The following is a 23,183-nucleotide window of genomic DNA, read 5'->3' as shown; positions in this document are numbered from 1 at the left end:
CGGTGTAGATAAAATGGCAGGCTATAACCTCTATACTCCCTTCCACAAGGTACACAAAGATGAACAGTCGGGGAAATAATAGTTCATTGCTCGAGAGATGCGAGACCAAAGGGTGCAGCAAAAGATTGCATTCTTACACAAGGAAGTGGGTTTGATCAGTTTATCTCGGTCACACAGTTTGAGATCGCAGCATTATCGTACCTCGTCAATAGTCTGACGCCTCTAAAAAAAAAAATAGAGTAGAAGCAAGGACGAACTCCACTGAAAACGGTCAAAAGGTCACGCACCCTGTTTGCTTCCTCCCCCCCCCCAAACACACACAGCCGTATGTACGTGTGCGTTGCTACGCCAAGTCGATGCCCGCCTCCTGAAAAGGCAACGAGTCGGTCAGTCATGCTCTTCTCTTTTTTCGCAAATTATCGCCCCCACTAAAGACAGCGCGTTATCCCACATAAAGTAGCCCTCCCATCTGCATAAATTGGCCGCCTTTTGACTGACACACCCATCAAAACGTCGAGTAATGTGTGTGGTGAACTTCAGACGGGATGATCTCCTTGTCTAACGTGCGCTCCACCATCATCTTTGAGAGCACTGATGAAGTAACAAAACGGGTTAGAGCGCATACGGCAGGCATTGCGAAGACGTGAAGGGCAGCTGAACGTTATCCGCGAAAAGTACCACCAGTGAATTCTATACTAGTACATTATACATGGCTGTAACTTGTGAAATGAAAAAAAAAATGGCTGTGGCTTAGCTAAGGTTAAGCCCAGGATGCGAAGCATACTAGCCTTTATTTTAGTTGTTGAACCACTGTTTAGCCTGGTGAACTGCTGTTGCTTGGCTATATTTGGTTCGGCTAGACGAAGAAACAACTGATGCGTTACTCTGCTTCGCCTTCAAGAGTGGAACGCGACAGCGTTCCCGTCGACCCGCCAAGGGGTGTAAGACAATGGGCTATGGCGCAGCGACTATGCGGCCCGCATTGGACGCGGTGAGCGTCGAGCAACGCAGCGTTCGGCGCGACAACGAAATGTGCGCCTGAGCAAGCGACGCACGAGAACAGCTCGTTTCTAAGGCAACACCGCATTCACTAGAGGCGCTTTTGTACCGCTTTGAAGCATCGTACTCGTGGCTCAGTGGTAGCGTTTCCGTCTCACACTCCGGAGACCCTGGTTCGATTCCCACCCAGCCCATCTTGCAAGAGTTGAGCCAAAGCCACCTAGAAATTTCGTTGTCGCGCCGAACGCTGCGTTGCTCGACGCTCACCGCGTCCGATCAAAGCCACCTAGAAAATGTCTAGCAGAGGCAAGCGCAGCTGCTTATATACCGCCGCGAGCGACGGCGCGAGTTGAAGCCCCGTTTCTCCTCTGTCACGGTGTCACGTGGTATGGCATGGGGTCAAAGGTCATTCAAGGCAACACCGCCGCGCCTGAGGAGCTGGGTTGTGCTCTCGTAATATGCTTCGCATAAAAGAAGGACCGTGCGCAGTGAGCGATCAAGAACGGAAAATGACTGGTGTGACACCGAGAGACAGGAAGATGGGAGTGTGAATTTAGAGAGCGAATGGGTGCGACATGATGTCCTGGTGGAGGTTGAGAGGAAGAAGGAGAGTTGGGGGCAGGATTTGCAATGTGTACCGTTGCACCGTTGGTCTGCAATATAGTTACAAAATGGGTGCCTCGGGAAAAAATGTAATTAAGGGAAAATGAGACATACACCCATTCGTAGCAATTGCTACAAAGAAAACCCGTACGGGTTCCTCGAAAGAAGAGCCTTGTAGTTGAAGAAAAATTCGTCCTGGTCCGAGACTCGAACGCGGAACCACCGCCTTTCCGGTGCAGCCGCTCTACCATCTGAGCTAACCAGGCTTCTTTTCCTTTATTGACTGAGCTAACGAGGCAGCTAACAGATGGCAAGGCGAAGTCAAATTTGTCAACAACTCGAAGCAAAGGCAAGAGCTTGAAGTAATAGTTCTGCGGAAACACGCAATGTGGAGAGAAGAAATTAATTTAGGGAAAATGAGACAATCACCCATTAAATTGTAGCAATTGCAATTGTAGCAATTGCTACGAATTAATTACTTCTCTCCACCTTGCGGGTTTTTGCAGAACTATTACGTCAAACCAGGGAACGGAAACGGCGTCGTAGATAGCAGAGTATTATATGTGAGATGAGATTAGGATGTCTGCAGGCAGCTTGGACTCGGTTGGCACAAGCCTCGATTGACACAAGACGCGGGCGATGAGAGATCGCTGGGAGAGGCTTTCGTGCTGCAATTCACATGAATGATGATGATAATGATGATGACAGTGGCGGTGGTGGGGAAAACACATTTTCTGTGTCTGTATCTTAACCCATCGGCCTCCACATCTTGACCTTGCATTAGCACACACGAAACAAAAATATTGAAGCCGTGACCATCATGATCACAGCTCATAGTATCAAGTTATTCATTGTTCCGCAACTACACGTTTCCAGCGCGCCTCCGTATAGGGGGTATGCACATGACGTCATCCGCTAGAAGCAGCACTAGCTTCGTCCTACATAATTTCGGTCGCGACTTCTCCCTGCCTGCGCGAGCCGGCCTGCGTCACCAAGCAGTTGCCAATACGCACGAACCGTTTAGCGTCCTGTTCATTGTCCTTTTCAAGCTCAGTCGACGCACGCGGCCACGGCGTGTAGTCTGTCCGGACAAGCAAACACTGTACGCTGACCTGTTCAGTAAACAAATACCAAGAGCAGTGCGCACGAAACACTGAAACGTCTGTGCTTATACACCAGCGACGGATTAAGTCCACAAAGCGAGCGCTAAAAACCGCTAAAATACACTAAAAACCGTTCCAGCGGTGCGTCTATGTTTAAAATTACGGGAAGACAGTGGATGTTTACAAATAAGGTAGCATAGTTGAACCACTATAGTGCAGGCAATGCGTGGATGAAAAGCTCCAGAAAAGATGGTCAGCCTTAACCGAAAAGCGCTATTTTTCCCCCTTCAGTTTTCCCTCCCGAGAGAGAAAAATCGTAACATTCTGCTTCAATTGCGGTTCGAGCAAAAACAACGTTTCTTTCTTCTCCCTCGGTTTTCGGTTAGGTTCCGGTTCGATAGCCTGCCGTCCAGCGCCCTCCGGTACAGTCATTCTTCAGTGGTCTCTATATTAAACCACCCGTACAACATTGCAGCAGAATCACGGTATCGCCCAGTATACATTGAACGCAGACCCCCGTCGCGTCCTTAACTACATGCCGCACGGCGCCTTGCTTACCGCGTACAAGCGGCGCAGATGGCCCGCCGCGTAACCAGCCGCGCACTTCCCCGCCACTCGGCAGCCCATCAACTCGGCGCCGACGCGGCTCGTTGGCGCGTCGGCGATGAGCGAAGCGCAAGCGAGCGCGTTCTATTATTCACACCCGAGGTGCCGCCGCTGCGGGTCACAATGGGACGCGCCTCGCATTCCGCTCGCAGAACGGTTCTCTCGGGCTGCAGGCGCTTAATTAAACGTCCGGGCTAACCTGCCCGCGTGCATTCTTTAGTGCGCAGCCGTTGGCGACATTTATTCCTCTCTTCGAGCGTGTCTTTCTCCTTCGCACCTCGCGTAATCGTTTGTGGAATCCCGTTTTGGCCAAAACAGCTAGCCGCCAGTTTGTGATTAACTGATGCACGCGGCGCAGACGTGCGTACTATAGAGATATGCAGGAATCCTGAAACTCATTGACTCGGCGGCGGTTACGATGGATCGATGTGGAGAGATGGAACTCGGCGCAGTGGGGGAAGCGAGAAGTGACGCCTGCCTTATTAGATTGTCACCGCCGACCGGTAAACAGCCCCAAAACAGGACAAAGGAGAGAAAAAGTTCCGCGCTGCTCGTTTAATTCTGCCGACATATTTTCCGGAGACAGCAAAACATAACAAGAGAGAGAGAGAGAGAGAGAGAGAGAGATTGACACATGCTCTCATGCCGCAATGGTGTTTCGTTAGAGCGAAAGAAGAGCTAGCTATACGTATTATAAAATAATAGTTACAGAATGAAGAAGGAGAAGAATGAAGACCTACCTCAAGTCGGATCGGGAAACTTGATTCTTCGAGGCCACAAGAGCAACTTTGCGAACAATATCAATGGCGATACCAATGTCACGACGACGGCTGATGAACGTTTTGCTTTATTGCGCGGGATATGCGAATCAGCCGCCGCCTGTATCGCTAAATTCAGTTGCCGAATGACCAGAGAACCAAATAATCGAAATGGGCTTGTAAACGGTCAAAACTATACGTGGTTCATGCCCTCCGCCTACACCGATGCGTAAAGTTAAATTAAACTGTAGGGTTTAGCGCCCCCCAAACTACACAGTCGGTTAAGAGGGACGCCCGCCGCATTTGGACATTCCGGATTGATTTTGACCACGCGGGGTTGTTTAACGTGCACCTGAAGGCACGATGGCCAGCGCTGTCGCGTTCCGTCACCGGCGGAACGAGGTCGCTGCAGCAGGCAGTCGAACCAGTCACCTCGCGTGCTCAGCAGCAGAACACCATATATATAGCCACGAAGCCATGCACTCGCGGCGTGAGTAACGTCAATAATACTTATAAATGAAGATATAAAGTTAAAATATAGTACGTTGCCATGGACGATACACACGCATTGTGGATTTGGTGTTCTTAACCGGCGGAAGAGGTTTGTGCAATCCAGAAAACAATAGAGGAGCGAATTACATAGGCGGCCCACGCCACGTTGAAGCTCCTGCATGAGCTCCCGTGACGTCAGAGACTGGCAGTACCTGGTCAACTGTTGACCGGAAATGCATGAAACACACGACACAGGAAAAAGAAGGCGTAGCATCTTGACCACTGTTCTAGGATTCACATTCATAAAAAAGGACCCCGAAAAAAAGGCGTAGCATCTTGACCACTGTTCTAAGATTCACATTCATAAAAAAGCACCCGTATCCACGAAAATCGGAGAAATACCTGGGGCGCTACGGATTTAAGCGTCATTTAATCGGTTGGCGCAGGACAGGAGTAATTGGAGATCGCAGGGAGAGGCCTTCGTCCTGCAGTGGACATAAAATAGGATGCTGCTGCTGCTGATGATGATGATGACGAATTCTGGCGCTTTAACTGGAACGGGAAGTGTAACCTCCAGGTTCACTTTTATCCGCATTCTTCAAGCAATGTTTCGAAGCAAGAAAGAGAACCAAACCAGCAAACAAAAACAACAAATAAAGAAGGAAAGGGCTTCAATAATGAAAGCATGATTCCAGCATGCTCTACTGCTGGAATGATCAAGGCTTTGGATCGAGGCTTCTCCAAGCGATCCCAATGGCTGCCCCTGTGTTGCGTAAGCTTAATTAGTCTCGCCACCCCAGCTGAATCGATTATATGCCTGATAATTTCGTGGTCTAATCAATCCACCTAATCTTCTGCCGCTCTCGGCTGCATTTTTCCCCCTCCTCCGACTTTTATTTATTAAACTATGCAGTGAAAAACAGGCCTTTGTAGTATGTTTCCCGTGACCCATAGGCTGTAGAGAGGTGACAAAAAAAAAAAGAAGAAGGAAGAAAGGAGAAGAGAAGAAAAAAGGAAAAGGAACGAAAAAAAAAAGAAAAGGAAGAAGAACGACCTTATGGATCTCAATCAACGATGTAAAGCATGTCGAGCCCGCCGAGGAATCGATGCTCGCGGAAGCCGGCGTGACCCAGTTTGTGCTGGATACGAGAAATGAGAGGAGGGAAAGCGCGCTGCGGCGGGGAACGCCCTTCTCGGCGCGATAAAATGGACACCTCTCGGGGGAGGGGGAGGGAAAGAGCAAAGTAACAACGCAGAGATGTGAGGGAAAGAGTGAGAAACCCGACCGGCCAAAAAAAAAAAGATCCATAAAAATGCGTTGAAGGTTCCCATGACGTCGCTCACAAAACGCTCTTTCTCCGTCCCGCAGGACAGCCGTGATCGTATAGTGGTTAGTACCTTGCGTTGTGGCCGCAATAACCCAGGTTCGAATCCTGGTCACGGCACAATTTTTTTTAGTTTTTTTTTCCCCCGCCCACGCTGAATACTTTGCACTGACCATGTACTTTCCTGACGACGACGAGCGTGTTCGAAGCCGCTGATTCACAACTCACTGCGGTCGCTTAATTTTTCCTTTTACATTTTTGTCTTGTCGCCAGTATCGCGTTATTTGTCTTATTTCAATTCGATGCCGCGACAACTCCAGCGTACGCACGTACTTCGATTAGGTGCATATTAAGGAGTACCACGTGTGTGGATTGGATTGGAGCAAACTTTATTCCCCATAATTTCCCACGTGTGGTGGGAATTATTTCGTGGAGATCCCTTACGGCATTGGTCATACCACCACGTGATGTTGGCTGCATCTAATGAGAAATTTGCCTTACCGGTACAAAAACCTAACTGCACCCTATACGCGTTCTGTGTTGACAGCTTACCGAAACTCCCATGTTCGCGTCCCGCAGGACAGCCGTGATCGTATAGTGGTTAGTACCTTGCGTTGTGGCCGCAATAACCCAGGTTCGAATCCTGGTCACGGCATGTTTTTTTTTCGTTTTTTTTTCTAATCTGTGCCACCCTGCTTATGACTGACTGCCCATCCGCGATACAATGGCGAATGGCCACACGCCATACCCACTAGTTTACTAACGAACGTTTCGAGTTATTCACGGCGATCTCTTGCCAATTCTTAGAATATCATCGTTTCTTTCATCGTTTCCTCACCGTTTCTTTCTCAACAGTGAAAAGTCGTTCAATTTCATTGCATAGCCGTCTGTATATGGGGCTTCTCTGGATCAGTGACTGCAAATTCCATGCTGAAATGGGCGCTTATAGAAACAGTGGTAGATATGGCATTTCTTTCCCTCAATACATACGTAGTCACCAGGATATTTCCGCAGACTGATGACGTGACAGCACTGAGAACATGATGTAAATATACTTCTGCGCACACTGTTCTTGGCTTCGTTGGATCATGTGTATACAACATTAATTACCATTTCAAAACTTCCTCAGGCCAGTACTCTTCGTACATGTCCTCGCAATGCAGTAAATATATTTTCTCAAATATCTGCGTTCAGCAATTCTGCGCGCTGAAACGCAGTCGGAGGGCAGAATTCACTTGGTGCCGCGGACGATCGGCTGCTGTCTGGGGTCCGCGTGCTGGAAATAGAAATGACTACTTGCTTCATGCAATGCCGAGATCAAGGCGCTACAATAACAAAAAACACTAGAGGAGGAGGCGTCGTCTACTATAAAGGACACAAAACTATAAAGGTGCGGCGCTCATGTTGAGCTACTTCGCCATGATGACAGACATGTTAACGTCCTACAGAGGCCACGTAATATTGTCGCGCCACATTTGTTGAAGAAGAGGAAGTGGAGTCTGCTGGGAAGAAGAGAAGGACTATCGCTAACCTCACAAACCATTCTTTCTTTTGGTGCGTCCTCACTGGGATCAAGCCACAGGGATGCTGTTCTTGCAATTTACAATTTTAGTAGAGATACAAGAAGAGTACCTTGCTGACTTTCTAAAATTATCAATATTTTCTCTTATTTCATTTATTCACGTTAACTTATTTTATCAAAATTCTTCACAATATTTTCATCATACGTCTAAATTACAGTTCTAGTCTCACGCTCCACAATTTAAATCTGGTTTGGCTTTACTACTAAGCACACGAAAAACCGCCTGCTTCTTGGCCAATCCCCCATATGGGTATGCGCCACTGTCTGGGACACAAGGCAAGACAAGACACGTTACTTCAGCGACCTCCGCGTCGCCTTGTTCTCGCGCTGCCCCGTCTTTCAAGATTGAGCGCCTTTCGCGAGCTTAACAGCTTGCTGAACCTATATTAGGTATGTCACAAAAAGTACCTCAAGTTGCACTTGAATGTATGCGACCAGTCACCGTAATATCTTTTTTTGGACTACTGCTGCTCAACTGCGATAAAAAAATTAATTAAATTATTAGGAAATTTCCGGAAAATTAGCATGCCATCGGTGCCGCGGATTGTGCGTGAAATACCCAGAACTCGAAATCGCTGTGCACTGTAAGTCTCCGATGACCGGCTTTCTTTTCTTTTTTTAGCCGAAACGTGTGCAGAGAGTTCTGAGAGCAGGACGTACCACGGTATATTATTCTGACTTGGTATGTCCTTTCAGTGCCTCTATACAAGGGCCCATTCGCACTACGCCATCCTCAACCTGGTTTTTGCCTTGCAAGCAACCTGAAGAGCCTTTGCATGACATGCTTATGTTATAGGGAATGCAATAAATCTGGCCGAGTAAGAGGTCAGAAAGGCATGCATGCTGAATTTTAGACGAAAGGAATCTTCTTTACTTTTCATGTCTTGTCTTGTCATGTCTTTCTTTCTTTCTTTCTTTCTTTCTTTCTTTCTTTCTTTCTTTCTTTCTTTCTTTCTTTCTTTCTTTCTTTCTTTCTTTCTTTCTTTCTTTCTTTCTTTCTTTCTTTCTTTCTTTCTTTCTTTCTTTCTTTCTTCTGTGTATTTGTGATACCGTAGGGTATATGTACCTTGAAAAAATTTCGTTTTACGTACATCGCTTGTTTTCACGGTCATATCAAGCGTACAGTACAAAACGGTATGTGAAGCGGCCCCAAGGGCGCTGAATGCAACTGTAAAGGAAGCCCAAGTTTGCCGAAAGTAAATTAATTAAATTATGGGGTTTTACGTGCCAAAACCACTTTGTGATTATGAGGCACGCCATAGTGGAGGACTCCGGAAATTTCGTCCACCAGGGGTTCTTTAACGTGCACCTAAATCTAAGTACCCCACGGGTGTTCTCGCATTTCGCCCCTAGGTCTGGCGACTTAGCTCCTCAGACTGATTGTACCAAGGCTATATGAATCCAATTGGCTAAACGTGGGACACCATCTGAGGGGTAGTCAGTCGACAGATTCAGTCTTACATGGTCTGAAAAGTGGACGAGAACGAGGGTTCTGAACTCTTCCAGAAAGGGTTCAACATATAGACGGCGCACAGAATATGAGACAGAACAGGCATGCACTCTAAGTATACTGTTAGATATGGAGCTGTTTCCTGCGATTACTTCGAGTTCCCCAGACCACATCGGATGGCAGCACAGCTAATTGAGGAATGCAGAAGCAGGAAAGTGCATTCCAGAGAAGCGGCCGAGCAAACAAGTTTAAGGCAACAAGTTCACGTGCCAACAAGTTCGTGCGTCGCCGGGATTAGAAGGGGGCCTCGTACAATGGAGCTCAATCGTCCCCCTTCGGCTTTGAAGAAGGCATCTGCTACCGCTGCGGAGCCGAGCCACCGGGTGCAGGTGGGCCCTTGTGCAATGAAGCATGAGCGCCCCCCCCTCCTTCTCCAGCCTAGAAGAAGTGGATTGCCAGTCTGCGAGGCAAGACCGCAGAGAGCCGCCAGGTGCGACACCGCGACACGGGCGCCTACCATTGGCTGAAAGTGGCGTCATCGGAGCGGACTCTCCCATTGGTGAAACATGACGTGACTTACAGTGCTCGAAGGGTTTATAAGAAGCCTTCCAGAGAGACCTGAGCATTCTGGGACAGGCCCTGATTCCCTGATTCACCTCTCTCGAACTTCTTACCGCGGGCCGCAGCGTCCGAGTTGCTGCCGGCCCGTAATGACAGTACGACAGTTACTGGACGTTCACCTCCCTGTACATAATGTAGAATAAATCCTCCCAAGTTTGTCTTCATCCCGACGTCCGTACTTCAACCCCTACATCTGGTTGGCAGCGGTAGGATCGCCTCCGAATGCATCAGCTGGTGGCAGCGCTACGGATCAACCTTCGTCGAGAGAGATCCTAAGGAACCGGGCAGAGCGAAGAAGAGAGAGCCTTCGTCGAAAGAGGTCCGAAGAGACTGGGAGCAGCGAAGAAGGAGCGAGCCTTCGACCCAGGGAGTCCGGAGGAAACGGGAACAGCGGACAAATGAACCGGATGGCAGAGTGCTGCAGGAGGAAGACGACGACGTTTCCACGCAGACGTGGTTTCCTTGTGTTCCTTGGAAATTGCTCGACAGCAAAGAAAATCTCGCCCTTATCCGGATACGAAGCTCATCGGAAGCCTATGGGGACCTGTGGACTCTGGTGAGGACTCTTCTTTGCCTTGTCCTACTGATCCTGCTCGTCTGATAGACTCAAAACAAGCACGGTTGGCGCTTAGGCTTAGTGCGGCCGAGCCGCCGCGCTCGCCCGACGAAGAAGAAGTGTTTGTGCCAGATGTGAGCTCCTCATCTGTACCTTCCACCGGACTGCTGCGCGTGACAACATCCATGCCAACCATGCAGCCGAAGTGTGCATCCGATAGCTCGAATACCCAAGATGAAACACCGAAGGACAGTCCTCTTCGTGATGTGAATGTGAACCTATCCGCAGTCGTGCCGACGGACACTGGTGACCCTATGGACGTGCAGCCCTCTGGCGGTTCGACGAATGCAGCCAAGCGAGGTCCCCCTATCAACGTGCTTCAACAAGACACCATCGCATCGGAGCAACCGGCAAAAAAGGTAAGGGCCACCCCAGACTATTCCTCCACGGCCTCCCCTACGCCCGCTCCCTCTCAGTCTTACCCAACGCCCACCCCTTCTCAATCATATCGAGTTCACATACGGCCCCTTTCATGCTACGACATAACTTCAGTAGCCACAAAATATGTCCAAAGGGTCATCGACCAATCTCTTGAAACCACCGGATACAAAGGGTTCGCAGCATATAAATCTACCAACTCGATCACTGTGCACTTGGCATCTCTCAGTGATGTGCAGAAAATGTGCACTTTAACATCTATCCCGCTGTCAGAAGATCAACACCTGCCTGTGCAGTGCTACTTTGCATCGGGCCCTAATATACAGAGGTGTGTTGTCTATGGCATTGACCCAGAAGACACCCCTGAGATAATATGTCGTGAATTGACCTCCACGACACACAGGGTGCTCGCAGCTAGATTCATGGGCAAAAGCCGTACATGCTTAGTGACGGTACAGGGCCCTCAATGTATCCCAGAACGGTTTTATTACTATGGTTGCATATTGCGACCTAAACCATACCTCCCTCGAGCAATATTCTGCTACCGCTGCTTTCAACGTGGACACATGCAGGCATTTTGCCCACAGCGTACTATTGATCCAGAAAAGCTCACACCAGAAGGCCAACCACGATATCGATGTGGCTTATGTAAATCTGATGAGCACGATTTGACAAGCACAAATTGTCCGACTAAACAGAAGGCCACAATCCGGATACGAAAGGCTATACCAAAAACGACTATAGTAACAACACACAATCGTTATGAGGTTCTTGCAGAAGAGCCAGAGATGCTCCTGGTAGAAGAAGAAAAAGCCCCAGAAACACAACTGTATTCTTCTGTTCTTAAACGTGGCAAGCAGTCGCAGACAAAGAAACAGAAATTACCGGAACCTCTGCATCAGTCAGATGATGACCATGATGACATTGACGCTCGGATAGACGCACTGGCCAGAGAGATTGAGCGACTACGCAAACATAAAGAATTGGTAATTCTGCGTCGTCAGAAAATAGGACCGACACGTGACGCTTCAACCACTGCTAATGCCACCGTTACGCCTGGATCCCGTCCGGCACCACAGGTCAACCAAGCTGTTTGGACAGCAGTTTTAGATCAACTTGCTCAGCTAACGTTGCTCATTCAGAATTGCCTGCATCATGGCTAATTCTCTGCAGCAGCTGTCACAGGATGGAATTCTTCAGTGGAATTGTCGGGGCCTAAACTCCAAGTTAGGAGAAATTAAAACCAAGCTTCAATACAATAAGCTACATGTGTGGGCACTGCTTATTCAAGAGCATAATAAGCTATGCTCCCTAACCAATTTTAATGGGTACCATAACCCATCTATTAGAGATAGACGTGCTACTACAATGGCTTCAGCTCCGGGGAAAGCTGCAGTTTATATATCATCGCAAATTGCTCACACAGTGATTGACCTGGAGCCATGGTGTAGTGGTAATCAAGAAGTTGTCGGGGTCCTGACACGACCAGTGAAGACTCCTGTCATTCTAGTGTCATTCTACGCCAGACCGCAGCGCACACGTTTGAACTTGGGGTGGATAGCCCATCTCCGGTCTACGTACCCGGGAATTCCTATTCTCGTGGGTGGAGACTTCAATGCCCCACATACAGAATGGGGGTACAAGTACAACTCACGAAGAGGATGCCAAGTTAAAAACATCATGAGCGATGCCACTTTTACACTGCTGAACCATCATGCTGTGGCTACCTGTACTGTACCCGCAGTATCTAGAACAAACGCCCCAGACCTCACGTGGTGGTTGGGTCCTGGAATGCCGCAGTGGCGGGTGGAACCAGATACATGGGGCAGTGATCATATGCCAATAATAATTGGTTTGCACAGAACGTGCATAAAGAAAATTCGACGACGAGTAACAGTCACGCATTGGGATAAGTTTCGGGAATCATCGACTGATAAAGTACCCTCAGAGCCCTCAGAAATTCTTCCCGCTTTGAAAGAACTGCTACGGAGGAACACCACTGTAACCACAGTTGACGAGGAACAACCTCAACCGGACCTCACCCTTTTGCAACTTTGGGCAAAGCGACGTCAGGCGGAATTGTATGCGTCGAGAAATCCCGATGCACCAGGTAGCCGTGCACGTGCTAACCATATAGCGGCGAAGGCGCGTCAGCACGAAAAGCAACTTTCTCGACGACGATGGTATGAATGGTGCGAGAATCTTGGATCGGGCATTGGAAACAGAGCACTTTGGCGCACGTTCCGGTCAATGGAACGCGGTCATAAGCAACCTGACCCTGCAGCGAGCGTTAGGTTAGCGATGCATAGTTCGCCGCATCAATTTGCAGAACACGCTGCTAGAGCGTTTTTCCCGAAATACGATCAAGCGTCACCTATAAACTGCCCCGAAATTGATGAGTGTGACACAGCTTCCATATCCGATATATCCAGCCCTTTCACCATGGCCGAACTAATAGCGGCGATTGAAACTTCGAAGAAACGAACAACACCTGGTCCCGATGGTATTCCTTATGAGGTTTTCAAGAACATGGAAGGAGCAGCTCTCGACGCACTTCTTCAGGCTATTAATAAAGTATGGGAGACTGGAAACGTTCCACCTGATTGGAAGCACTCAATTGTTGTCGCGATTCCGAAACCAGGAAAGTCTCCAAATAGCCTGCAATCTTTACGCCCAATTTCACTAACCTCAACTGTCTGCAAACTCGCTGAAAAGATGCTGGCCACACGAGTTTCCTGGTGGCTTGAACGCCACGATAAATATCATCCTGCTCAAATTGGATTCCGTTCTTACTTGGGAACTGAAGACGGACTTTCTATCTTATCAGACGATGTTTTACAGGTTTCTCCACACAGTCACGCTGTGCGCACGGTAGTAGCAACAGACATAACGAAAGCTTATGACAATATAGACCATGAAATCATTATATCCAACCTCATCGACCTGGGACTTCCACCGCGGGTGATAAGATTCATCTACTCATTCCTTCAGAATCGCACATTTGCGATTAGAGTAGATGGAAGGCAAGAAGGATACTTCACATCGAACAGAGGAGTCCCACAAGGTTCGGTTCTGGCTCCTCTTCTCTTCAACGTTGCTCTAATACCTCTAGCCTGGCAACTACATCGGATTCCAGATGTGAGGTTCTTAATCTATGCAGATGATGTCACTTTGTGGTCCGTGCATAAAGATATATCTAGACAAACTCAACAGCTTCAAGAAGCCCTTGATGTGCTGAACAACTACGCTCGGAAAGCAGGATTGGACATTTCCGCCCAAAAATCAAGCTATGTTGTGGTGGCCAACAAGAAAGGACGCACAAGAATCACGCAGCACCCCTTTACATTTAGACTCGGCGCAGTAACAATCCCTGAGGCTTCTGAGGTCCGCATACTGGGTCTCGATATTCACCAATCCGGCAGTGGTGCACACTGGCTCCGTAAAACCAGACAGAGTTCGACAAAAACACTTCACCTTATTCGTCGCATTGCAGCAAAAGCAGCTGGAGCTCGTACTGACGTAGCTCGACGGTTGGTGCGTGCAGTCTTGCAGCCACGAATTTTATATCAAGCACAATTTCAACGGCTGACGTTGGCACAGCTAGCACAGTTGGAGACGATTAATCGCGATGCTATGCGCACAATCACAGCACTGCCCCGCATCACTCCGATACCAGCCCTACAGGAACATGCCCAGCTCAACACAATTGCAGAGCTAATTTTGCAACGTGAAAAAGCACGTGAAATAAAAAAGCAACTTATTCCGGCTGTCGCTGCGCTGCATGCTCATTTTCACCGCGGCTCTCGGATTGACAATCAGCCCTGTCCAATGCCTCCCTGGGAATTCACCAGCATCACAACTAATAAGCCAACGAAGTTACGACGCAGCGATACAACACGTACTATTGACGAACACAACATCGTCGCTGCATCATGCGTTAACACCTGCAAAGTCTATACGGATGCTGCCATTCTCCCAGACGGCGGAAGGACATCATTCCTGAGTACAACGCATAATTTCATCAGCGGCCACCAGCGCTATTTATCTACGGAAGCCAGCGCTCTAGTAATGGAACTTCAAGCCATCTACGACGCTATGCAAGATGCGACATCTAAGCTGCCTACCATCAAGCAACTAGACATCTTCACGGATTCTTTAGCGGCTATGCAGGAACTCAAGAAGGTCGATAAGGCGATGGAAATCTGCGAGAGAATACACACTATGAATAGTAAGACAGCTACTTGCGTCAAGGTACACTGGATTCAAGGCCATTCAGCGAACCCTCACAACATTGCTGCTGACCAGCAGGCACGCTGCCCTCCTAATCCTGATCCTCCACCTATTCCCCTCCCACCCCAACCCCGTAATTCGCTGCGAGCCCGTAAAAATGTTCTCCGGCAGGACACACGCGCTCTTATCCCACCGTGTGTCTGCTCCCTCCCCCTTCACCTTACTAGGGCGGAGGAAGTTGTGCTTAGGAGGCTTCGGGCCGGGGTGGCCCTTACACCGGCTGTTGTCTCAAGGTGGAACTGGTCGCATTTACCACTGGGTGCTACGTGTCCATACTGCTCCGTTCCTGTGGTGGAATCAGATGCATACCACCTAATATGGACGTGTACGGGTTTAAGTTCGGAACGCTCGCGTCACCTACTGCAAGCCGGCCTCCGCTACAGTGTGACAACCAGCTATGACCGCTGGATACATGATAACAGATTTCACAAAACACTGCTTCAATTCATACACAACACAGGCCTCACAGCACACATATAATACACATATACGCTCCAACAATTATGCCTTAAGGGCAAGCCTTCATCGCAATAAAAAAAAAAAAAGAGTGCTGCAACCGTAAGTGAGCGCGTGGTTTTTTTCCTTATGATTCGCCAGACTCAAAGGTTGTGTGTTCAATTTTGATAGTTCTGGGAATCGGGGGTTTGTTGCATTGTGTGTTTGCACAAATTAATTAAGGAAAACAGTTTTAACCACCTGTCGGGGCAGCTGCCATGGATCTCAGAAGGTTGACGAGGTTAGACTTGTTGTTGGTGTGCGACGATTTGGGAGTTGAGGCGGACGAACGGGTGGAAACGCCAGCTATCATAAAGGCGATTAACGATAGTGGCAATGATGAGAAAAGCATTGAGCTTGCTTGGGAGGTGATACAGGAGCCACGGGAGCGTGTGCGTCGTGTACGTTTGCGAGAGCGTCGTGAGCTTAGGAGTGAGCGTCAGCGTGAAGAACGCGAAAATGAACGGAAGCATGAGCTTCAAGAACTTACTCTTAGGTGTGAGCGTCACGGACGTGAGAATGAACGCGAACGCGAGTATCAGGAACGTAAGCATGAGCGTGAGCAAAAGTATGAGAGAGAGAAGGCAGCACTGATCAAAGAGATACAGTATTGTGATCAGTTATTGGCACAGAGACAACGGCTGTCTGAGAATTCTGTAGGAAGTACAGAGCGAAAGAATGAGGAAGTGTCTAGCGGACTTTCGCCAAAAGCCGACGAGAAGAGTAGTGCCTGTGAGATTGGCTGCCGATTGATAAGTGAAGGGAAAGGGCTAGCTGCTAACGATGCCTTAGTGGCAACAGAGGCCGTTAAAGGCCGCAAGGAGAGCGACGAGGTGCTGTGCCAACAGATGACTGTAGAGACAGCTAGGCCAGCTGCGAACAATTTGGCACAGTCACCGCGTGTGTGCGTCGCTGGTAATGTTAGCGAGGTTGCTAGCGAAGAAAAGGGTACTGTTGACGCGACAGACGCGAGCACCCATGTAGAGCCAGATCTGCGTGCAGAAGTGAAGTGCGAGCTGAGCGATGCAGTTGAGAGTAGTTCTCGGGATGGCGAGCTCCGTAGTCCACGAGAGAACAACTGCACTGTTCAGGGATCGGTGCGGCTCTTCGCCAGTCTAGATAGCCTAGAGAGGGATGGTTCAGTTAATAATCATTCGGACTGTGCGCGTGAGACAGCGATCGATACCGACGGGCTGTGTGCCGATGCACAGCGTGAGCTGGGCAATGTAGTAGAGGGCAGTTCGCAAGAGTGCGAGCTGTCTAACTCGAGTAAAGCCTGCTGCATTGTGCCAGAGTCGGTTGGGCTGTCCGCCAGTCGAGGCAAAGTGAGAGTAGATTTAAATGTAAATCACTCAGACTGTGCGGGTAAGAGGCCGATCCGGGCCGACGAAATGTGTACCGGCCAGCACGAGGCAGAAGGCGACATGAAAACGAGTGCAAAGAGAAAGCGCCGTAAAAAGAAGCGCGGTAAAGACCGAAAGACGGTAATTAATGTAGCGCCGCCAAAGATGGCGAGAACCCCAAATGGGCAGGGCGCGAGGAGAAGAAAGGTGCGGTCGTCACTGACGATGTTGACGCATCCTAAACGTTCGAGCCACCGGTCAAAGGGGGACGGCGAAGAATGTTCTGCACGGACGCGGACAAAGGGCACGAGGCTGTTAAGCTCCTCGTCGTTCCGTAGTTCTTTTCACAGCTCAGCGTGCAGTTCGAAGAAACGCAAGGTGGCAGGACGAGACCAGGTGGGGAGTAGCGACGCGGTCAATCGAGTTCGTGTTGAAAGCGGGGCGCGGGGACGCAAATTGGCAGGAGACCGTAACGTCTTGGGGGAGCTGATAGTGAATCAGCCCTTTTGTTGTCTCTCGGCAGCCAGAGTAGCTTTCAGACCACGCCCAGCCCGGGTTAGACTCAAAGTATGAGTCAGACATAAGCGTTTGGAAAGGGAGGCCAAGAGAGCTTCCGTAGAAGTAAAACGAGTTATTTTGTTTTATTTTTGAGCATCGGAAAGTTTTCGCGATTTGAGACTAGGATTTCTTTCACCGTGTAAGGTATGAGCTTTGTTTATGTTTTGGTTTGAGAAAGCTCCGTGATTTGAAAGATGAGGTTTATGTAAACATGTAGTCTCGCGAGATGCTCATTAATAAGTAGATAGGCTTTTTTTTTGTGTGTGTGTGAGTAACCTGAAGGTCAAGGTTATCGTCGAAAGGCCTATGGTAAAGCGCGTGTGTTATTTAACCTTCTTTCTTTTTAAGCGTTTTTGAATTTTGTAAGGTTAAGCGCGTAGATTTGAGTGAGTGCATGATTTGCACGGAGAAGCGTTCTTAGTTCCATTAGCGCGTGTCCTGTGTGGACGGAAGGAAGCAGACTTTATGACTGGGTTGCTAGTGTGTGTGTGAGGGCAGCCGTGTATTCTGACTTCTTTAGTGAACGTGCGTGGAAAGAGTTAGTAGAAGACGCATCATTTTAAGAGTTCTGCGGAGTGTGTAAGTCCCGCGAGTTTAATTGTTCGTTTACGTCACGTGTCCTGTAGGACTTTCAGGGAAGAAACGTGAGTAAGCGTAAATGAAAAGTTTGCCTACAACGCAAGTACGCGTTTTGTTTAGTGACCACAAGGCTAGTGCGCTTGTGATTACGTACTTGTGAGGTTGACCAGATTGTTCAGTGGCACCATTACGTGCGATAAGTACGCCACTGCGATAGATTGGAAACATGCTGTTCGTGTGGTTAGGCCACTTAAGTTATGTTCGGCTGTTTTTATTTGTTGTTTGCATCGTCAACGACCCTTTTGTTTTGCAACAACAATAGTACTCTGGTCTTGTCGGCAATCGAGGAGAAATGGATAGCTGTTTGGAGGGGTGGTTGGAACTGTTTGGTCAAAATTGGGGGAACTAAAAGATCAGGGTTGATTTTGACTCAGTAATAGCCTGGCGAGTCAGGGGTGAAGAGCCTGCGCTTACGCGTGGTGCAGCGCTGTGTTGTTTGGTTTGTTTGACGTATGTTCTCCAGGGTCCAGGATCCCGAGGGTTGTCAAACGAGGCTCGACCCCAGTACCCTGCAGCTTCTTTCAGCGTTCCTCATGGCCAGCGAATTGAGTTCACCGGCCATTCAGAACAACCGGGGCGAGGACGAGCTGTTAGATATGGAGCTGTTTCCTGCGATTACTTCGAGTTCCCCAGACCACATCGGATGGCAGCACAGCTAATTGAGGAATGCAGAAGCAGGAAAGTGCATTCCAGAGAAGCGGCCGAGCAAACAAGTTTAAGGCAACAAGTTCACGTGCCAACAAGTTCGTGCGTCGCCGGGATTAGAAGGGGGCCTCGTACAATGGAGCTCAATCGTCCCCCTTCGGCTTTGAAGAAGGCATCTGCTACCGCTGCGGAGCCGAGCCACCGGGTGCAGGTGGGCCCTTGTGCAATGAAGCATGAGCGCCCCCCCTCCTTCTCCAGCCTAGAAGAAGTGGATTGCCAGTCTGCGAGGCAAGACCGCAGAGAGCCGCCAGGTGCGACACCACGACACGGGCGCCTACCATTGGCTGAAAGTGGCGTCATCGGAGCGGACTCTCCCATTGGTGAAACATGACGTGACTTACAGTGCTCGAAGGGTTTATAAGAAGCCTTCCAGAGAGACCTGAGCATTCTGGGACAGGCCCTGATTCCCTGATTCACCTCTCTCGAACTTCTTACCGCGGGCCGCAGCGTCCGAGTTGCTGCCGGCCCGTAATGACAGTACGACAGTTACTGGACGTTCACCTCCCTGTACATAATGTAGAATAAATCCTCCCAAGTTTGTCTTCATCCCGACGTCCGTACTTCAACCCCTACAATACACACTTCCAAAAATTGCTCTGTGCGGATGACCCAGGTTAGCTTATACAAATAGAATGCGCTGTCGTTTTATCCCGTTGTGCCGCGTTGTGCCATACGTTCAGGGACGACTTGTTCAATTTACTTTCACCAATCTACGCACGCGAACATGGGACGAGCTCCGGCACTCCTGCATATAGCGCGCGTCCCTTCATATCCCGACGATGACGCTATCTTGCTGCGTTTATTTTTTTGTTTTCTATGCGTCCCCACATCTCTTGCGTATTTATTGCTCTTCTATCTTACACCGCATATACGTGTGTCTGCGTTCGCGCGAAAGTGCATGCGAGCGTAGGGCACACAACCGGCCTACAATGAGCATAGATAACACAGGCGTACGAGGTGCACACGCACTTACAAAGGCGCGTAATGCCATGCCACTCACCGAATCGCCCTCGCAGGCTGCGGTGCCTTTCCTGAATCGAACCCTCGCGATCCTCGACGAGCGGCAGCGCACCATGGTTGAAGCCTGGTTGTAACTCACGCTAACAATAACCAGTCACACCAGTGTAACTCACAATAACCAGTCCGAACCGCTACGCGTCCTGTTTGAGGGCTCGAACGTGTCCAGGAGGAGCGTATCTAAAGCGACGTCACATGTCGTGAGCGATGGCGAGGCGTGGGTATAGGATAAAGCGCGATTTGATAACAAATCACCATTCGCTGTTCATTCCATATTTTCGTTCCTTATACCTTCTCTCCCGGGGTGACGGTCGTCCAAGGCGACCAATTACCGTATTGCCTGCTGTATAACGGCCTCAACCCATCATCGCAACATAGAAAGGAAGATGTTGCACGTGCATCAGAAAAGAAAAAGAAAAGCCAAACCCTCCCTCCCAACCCGTCCCGACCCCCTTCCCTCCACCCAAAAAATAAAGAAGAGAACACGTGGTTACATGATGTTACAAGAGCCATTCTCCCCTGAAGCATCGAGATAGCCGCGTCCATTAGCAGCCATAAACTCGAGCAGGAGCGCTCCGTACACTGAGGCTCATTTGAAATAACGAATCTACATAGATTCGTAGTTAGCTGTAGTCATCCATGAGAAACAGTGGAACATGAAACATATATCTTTGCACAACAGAAAACACACGTACAGTTTTGCACGTATATGCAACCACACAGTGTTTGAGCAGAATGTCGACGAAAAAGTATATAAGCAACGACTGCAGCTATACACGAGTCGGTACGGTATTAAGGCAGCGTTGGTCGTTATCTGCTACTCTATAGAAGAGCAAAGTGGTTGATTGGGCGAGAACTATGTCCTTTTATTTTACTATGTCCTACCCTCTCAGGCTTGGTCAGGGTCTGTGTCGCAAGAAGCCAGCGATATAAGGCATTCAATGCTAAGGAAAACAATGACTCCATTGTCGTTGTCCGCACCACATCGTGGCTGCTGTGCGCTTGCGTGTGCGTTAATCTTAGGGCTTGTGATGTGCTCGTCAAACTTGTATCACGGCTGTAAGCGTTTCGTGGTTAGGTACTTGCCGGGTCGCCGAACAACCTCCTATGAACATCTTTATCGCAGTTTATATTGTGCTTATGCAGCAGTGGCATAGAGGTAGAGCATCCGCCTCGCGTGCAAGAGGACCGTCGTTCGAATCCCGGTGCCGCGCAATTTTCCACCTGATTAAAAAAAAAACGCGTGTTGATAAAATTGCGCAAACCAGCCTGGTGTGCGGCCTGATCCCAGTGACCAGAACCGTTAACGCGCGCACTCCCTCACCAGAGCAGGATTGTCCACCCTGGTGCAGCACTTGGTCACAACCTCATATATGTATACAACAATCAAACCCCGGCTCCTCAGTCCCCAACAGCTGCGAAGCAACTGACCACGGCGGCGCTCAGACCTGTGACGCAGCATAGGGTGCTATGAATCTCTGGGTCCGGACAGGACACGATTGGAATCTGAACCTGGCAACGTTTAACGCTAGAACGGCATCTAGTGAGACCTGAACAGGGGAAGCAGAAGGTGGGTTTAAAATTTAATCTGCAGAAAACTAAAGTAATGTTTAACAGTCTCGGAAGAGAACATCAGTTTACGATAGTTATCGCGGCACTGGAAGTGGTAAGAGAATACATCTACTTAGGGCAGGTAGTGACTGCAGATCCGGATCATGAGACTAAAATAATCAGAAGAATAAGAATGGGCTGTGGTGCGCTTGGCAGGCATTCTCAGATCATGAACAGCAAGTTGCCATTATCTCCCAAGAGAAAAGTGCCCAATAGCTGTGTCTTTTTGTATCGTTCATTTATCAATGAACGACCGTCACGCAAACTTAGGCCACTGAGTATGTAAAACAGGGTAGGTGCCGCTCTTCAATGGACCTCTATGACGCCAATTTGGATCACATGGGTGTGCGCAGCTGCGTATATATGTGCTGTTCTTCAGCGACAAAAAAAAAAAAGACATTTTAAAATTTATTTGGTATTGGGCAGAATGGAACCCATGTCTCATATGTTCAGGTAATTTTGTCTGAATATTCCGGGTGTTTCAGCGAACACAAGCATAAATGTTTAACAATTGCCTGTGGAAGATTTCACACAATTCTAGTCCATTCTAGTCCTGAAGAGAATAGAGGCTTTCGTGTGAGACGGCGATCCGCCGTTCCACTTGCTCCCTCGGGATCATGAATGGTTTATATATGCTGTGTATGTCGCCTTCGTATATCTGAATATTGTCTAGTCAACTTTGTTGCTCTCGGTCTTGCTCGTCAAGGTGCGCCGACAACTATCTGCTGCTTAAACCTTGTTTGGTAAGAACATTCCAAGAGCGGCGCTCGGAAGCAGCAAGTTCCAGCGCGATCTAGCCACTAGCGGTAACCGCACATATCGCTCTGGTCAGCCGACGTCCAACTCACCGCGCACACGACAACGGGAGCCGACGCCATGACACTGGGGCCGCCGTGCGACAACATGGTGCCACAAATTCGCGTTGGGGCACACGACGCCTGCCTGCGCCGCCGGTGGACTGATCACCCAATGCGCATACTATAGGGGCTTGCTTGGCGAACAAACGGCTTGAGCGATGCTCTGGCGCCGTGTCGGTGGCTAGCGAGACCTGTCTGCGAAAGACCGCCCGTCGGCGACCTTGGCTGCTGTGCGTGTATATTAACTTCGCCGCCGCCGCCGCCGCCGCTGCTGCCGCTGGCAGACCGCGAGCTATGCCCGGGGACGTAATGGTCGGGTGAGTCCACGGGGAGTACATGCCGCATGCACTCGTGTAAGGACGGCACTTTTGTTTTTCTTAACGATCTTGACGAGGTGCGGCCCTTACACAGGGGTCACTGGGGCCATATCGGTCAAATTTTTCCGGGTCGTGCGTAATTCCCGTGTAATGATTCCTTTGTAGCAAGTGGAAGCCTTTTTTTTTACGTATATATGTAGAAACATGGGAAGGTAGGCTACGTTACAGCCGGTTATACCAAAATATCAAATTCATTACCCGAGCAACAATAAAGAGAACAAAAAGGAAAAGCGAGAAGAATATCTCGGCAAGCACTATACTCACGTGAACACAAGCACACACAGTTTTTTTTACGGGCAGCAGCACCGAAAGCACAGTCCAATATATCTAAAGGATGGTAACCTATCACACAGGAACGAGAAAGTCCACGCAAGTCTTTTCATGCGTACATATATGAGGGCAACACGGCCGCGACATCAGCCCGTTCGCAAATGCGCAATACACCCCTATAGTCACCACTGTCGCTGTCCCCGTTGCTCAGGCTTCGAATGGTTATAGCACACTCGTGGATACAGCCGTACGCCGTACCATTTATGGCGTTAGATATACGCCTATGACTTTAAAGCTCTTCAGACATTGTCCGAAGGCACTGCGCGCGAGCTGCGGTGTCAACGAACTTTTTGTTTTCTTTAAACAATTTCTTTTCTCGTTATTTGGGCTGCCAAGCCTTGAATGTGGCTCTTATACACGAGTGCGGCCCTTACTCGAGAGTGTACGGTATACGTCGCGACGTTGACACGCGTCGCGCGCAGATCGCT

The 23,183-nt window shown here is 49.2% G+C and overlaps 1 protein-coding gene and 2 non-coding genes across 3 annotated transcripts in view; 2 read left to right on the top strand and 1 right to left on the bottom strand.

The window, feature by feature from the left end:
- Positions 1-22,111, bottom strand: part of Sarm (sterile alpha and armadillo motif) — a 172,204-nt gene extending 150,093 nt beyond the window's left edge. Inside the window, exon 1 of the mRNA XM_065452438.1 lies at positions 22,040-22,111. Coding sequence (XP_065308510.1) covers positions 22,040-22,096 — 57 coding nt within the window. The 5' untranslated portion in view covers positions 22,097-22,111. The remainder of the gene's footprint in view (positions 1-22,039) is intronic.
- On the top strand, positions 5,935-6,006 carry TRNAH-GUG (transfer RNA histidin (anticodon GUG)). Its single transcript has one exon. It is a non-coding gene; the product is annotated as a tRNA-His (tRNA).
- TRNAH-GUG (transfer RNA histidin (anticodon GUG)) lies at positions 6,470-6,541 on the top strand. Its single transcript has one exon. It is a non-coding gene; the product is annotated as a tRNA-His (tRNA).
- Positions 22,112-23,183: the final 1,072 nt, after the last annotated feature.

Source organism: Dermacentor albipictus, chromosome 2 (assembly GCF_038994185.2).
Source record: "Dermacentor albipictus isolate Rhodes 1998 colony chromosome 2, USDA_Dalb.pri_finalv2, whole genome shotgun sequence".
Taxonomy (NCBI): domain Eukaryota; kingdom Metazoa; phylum Arthropoda; class Arachnida; order Ixodida; family Ixodidae; genus Dermacentor; species Dermacentor albipictus.
This window is presented reverse-complemented; position numbering and strand designations above follow the sequence as displayed.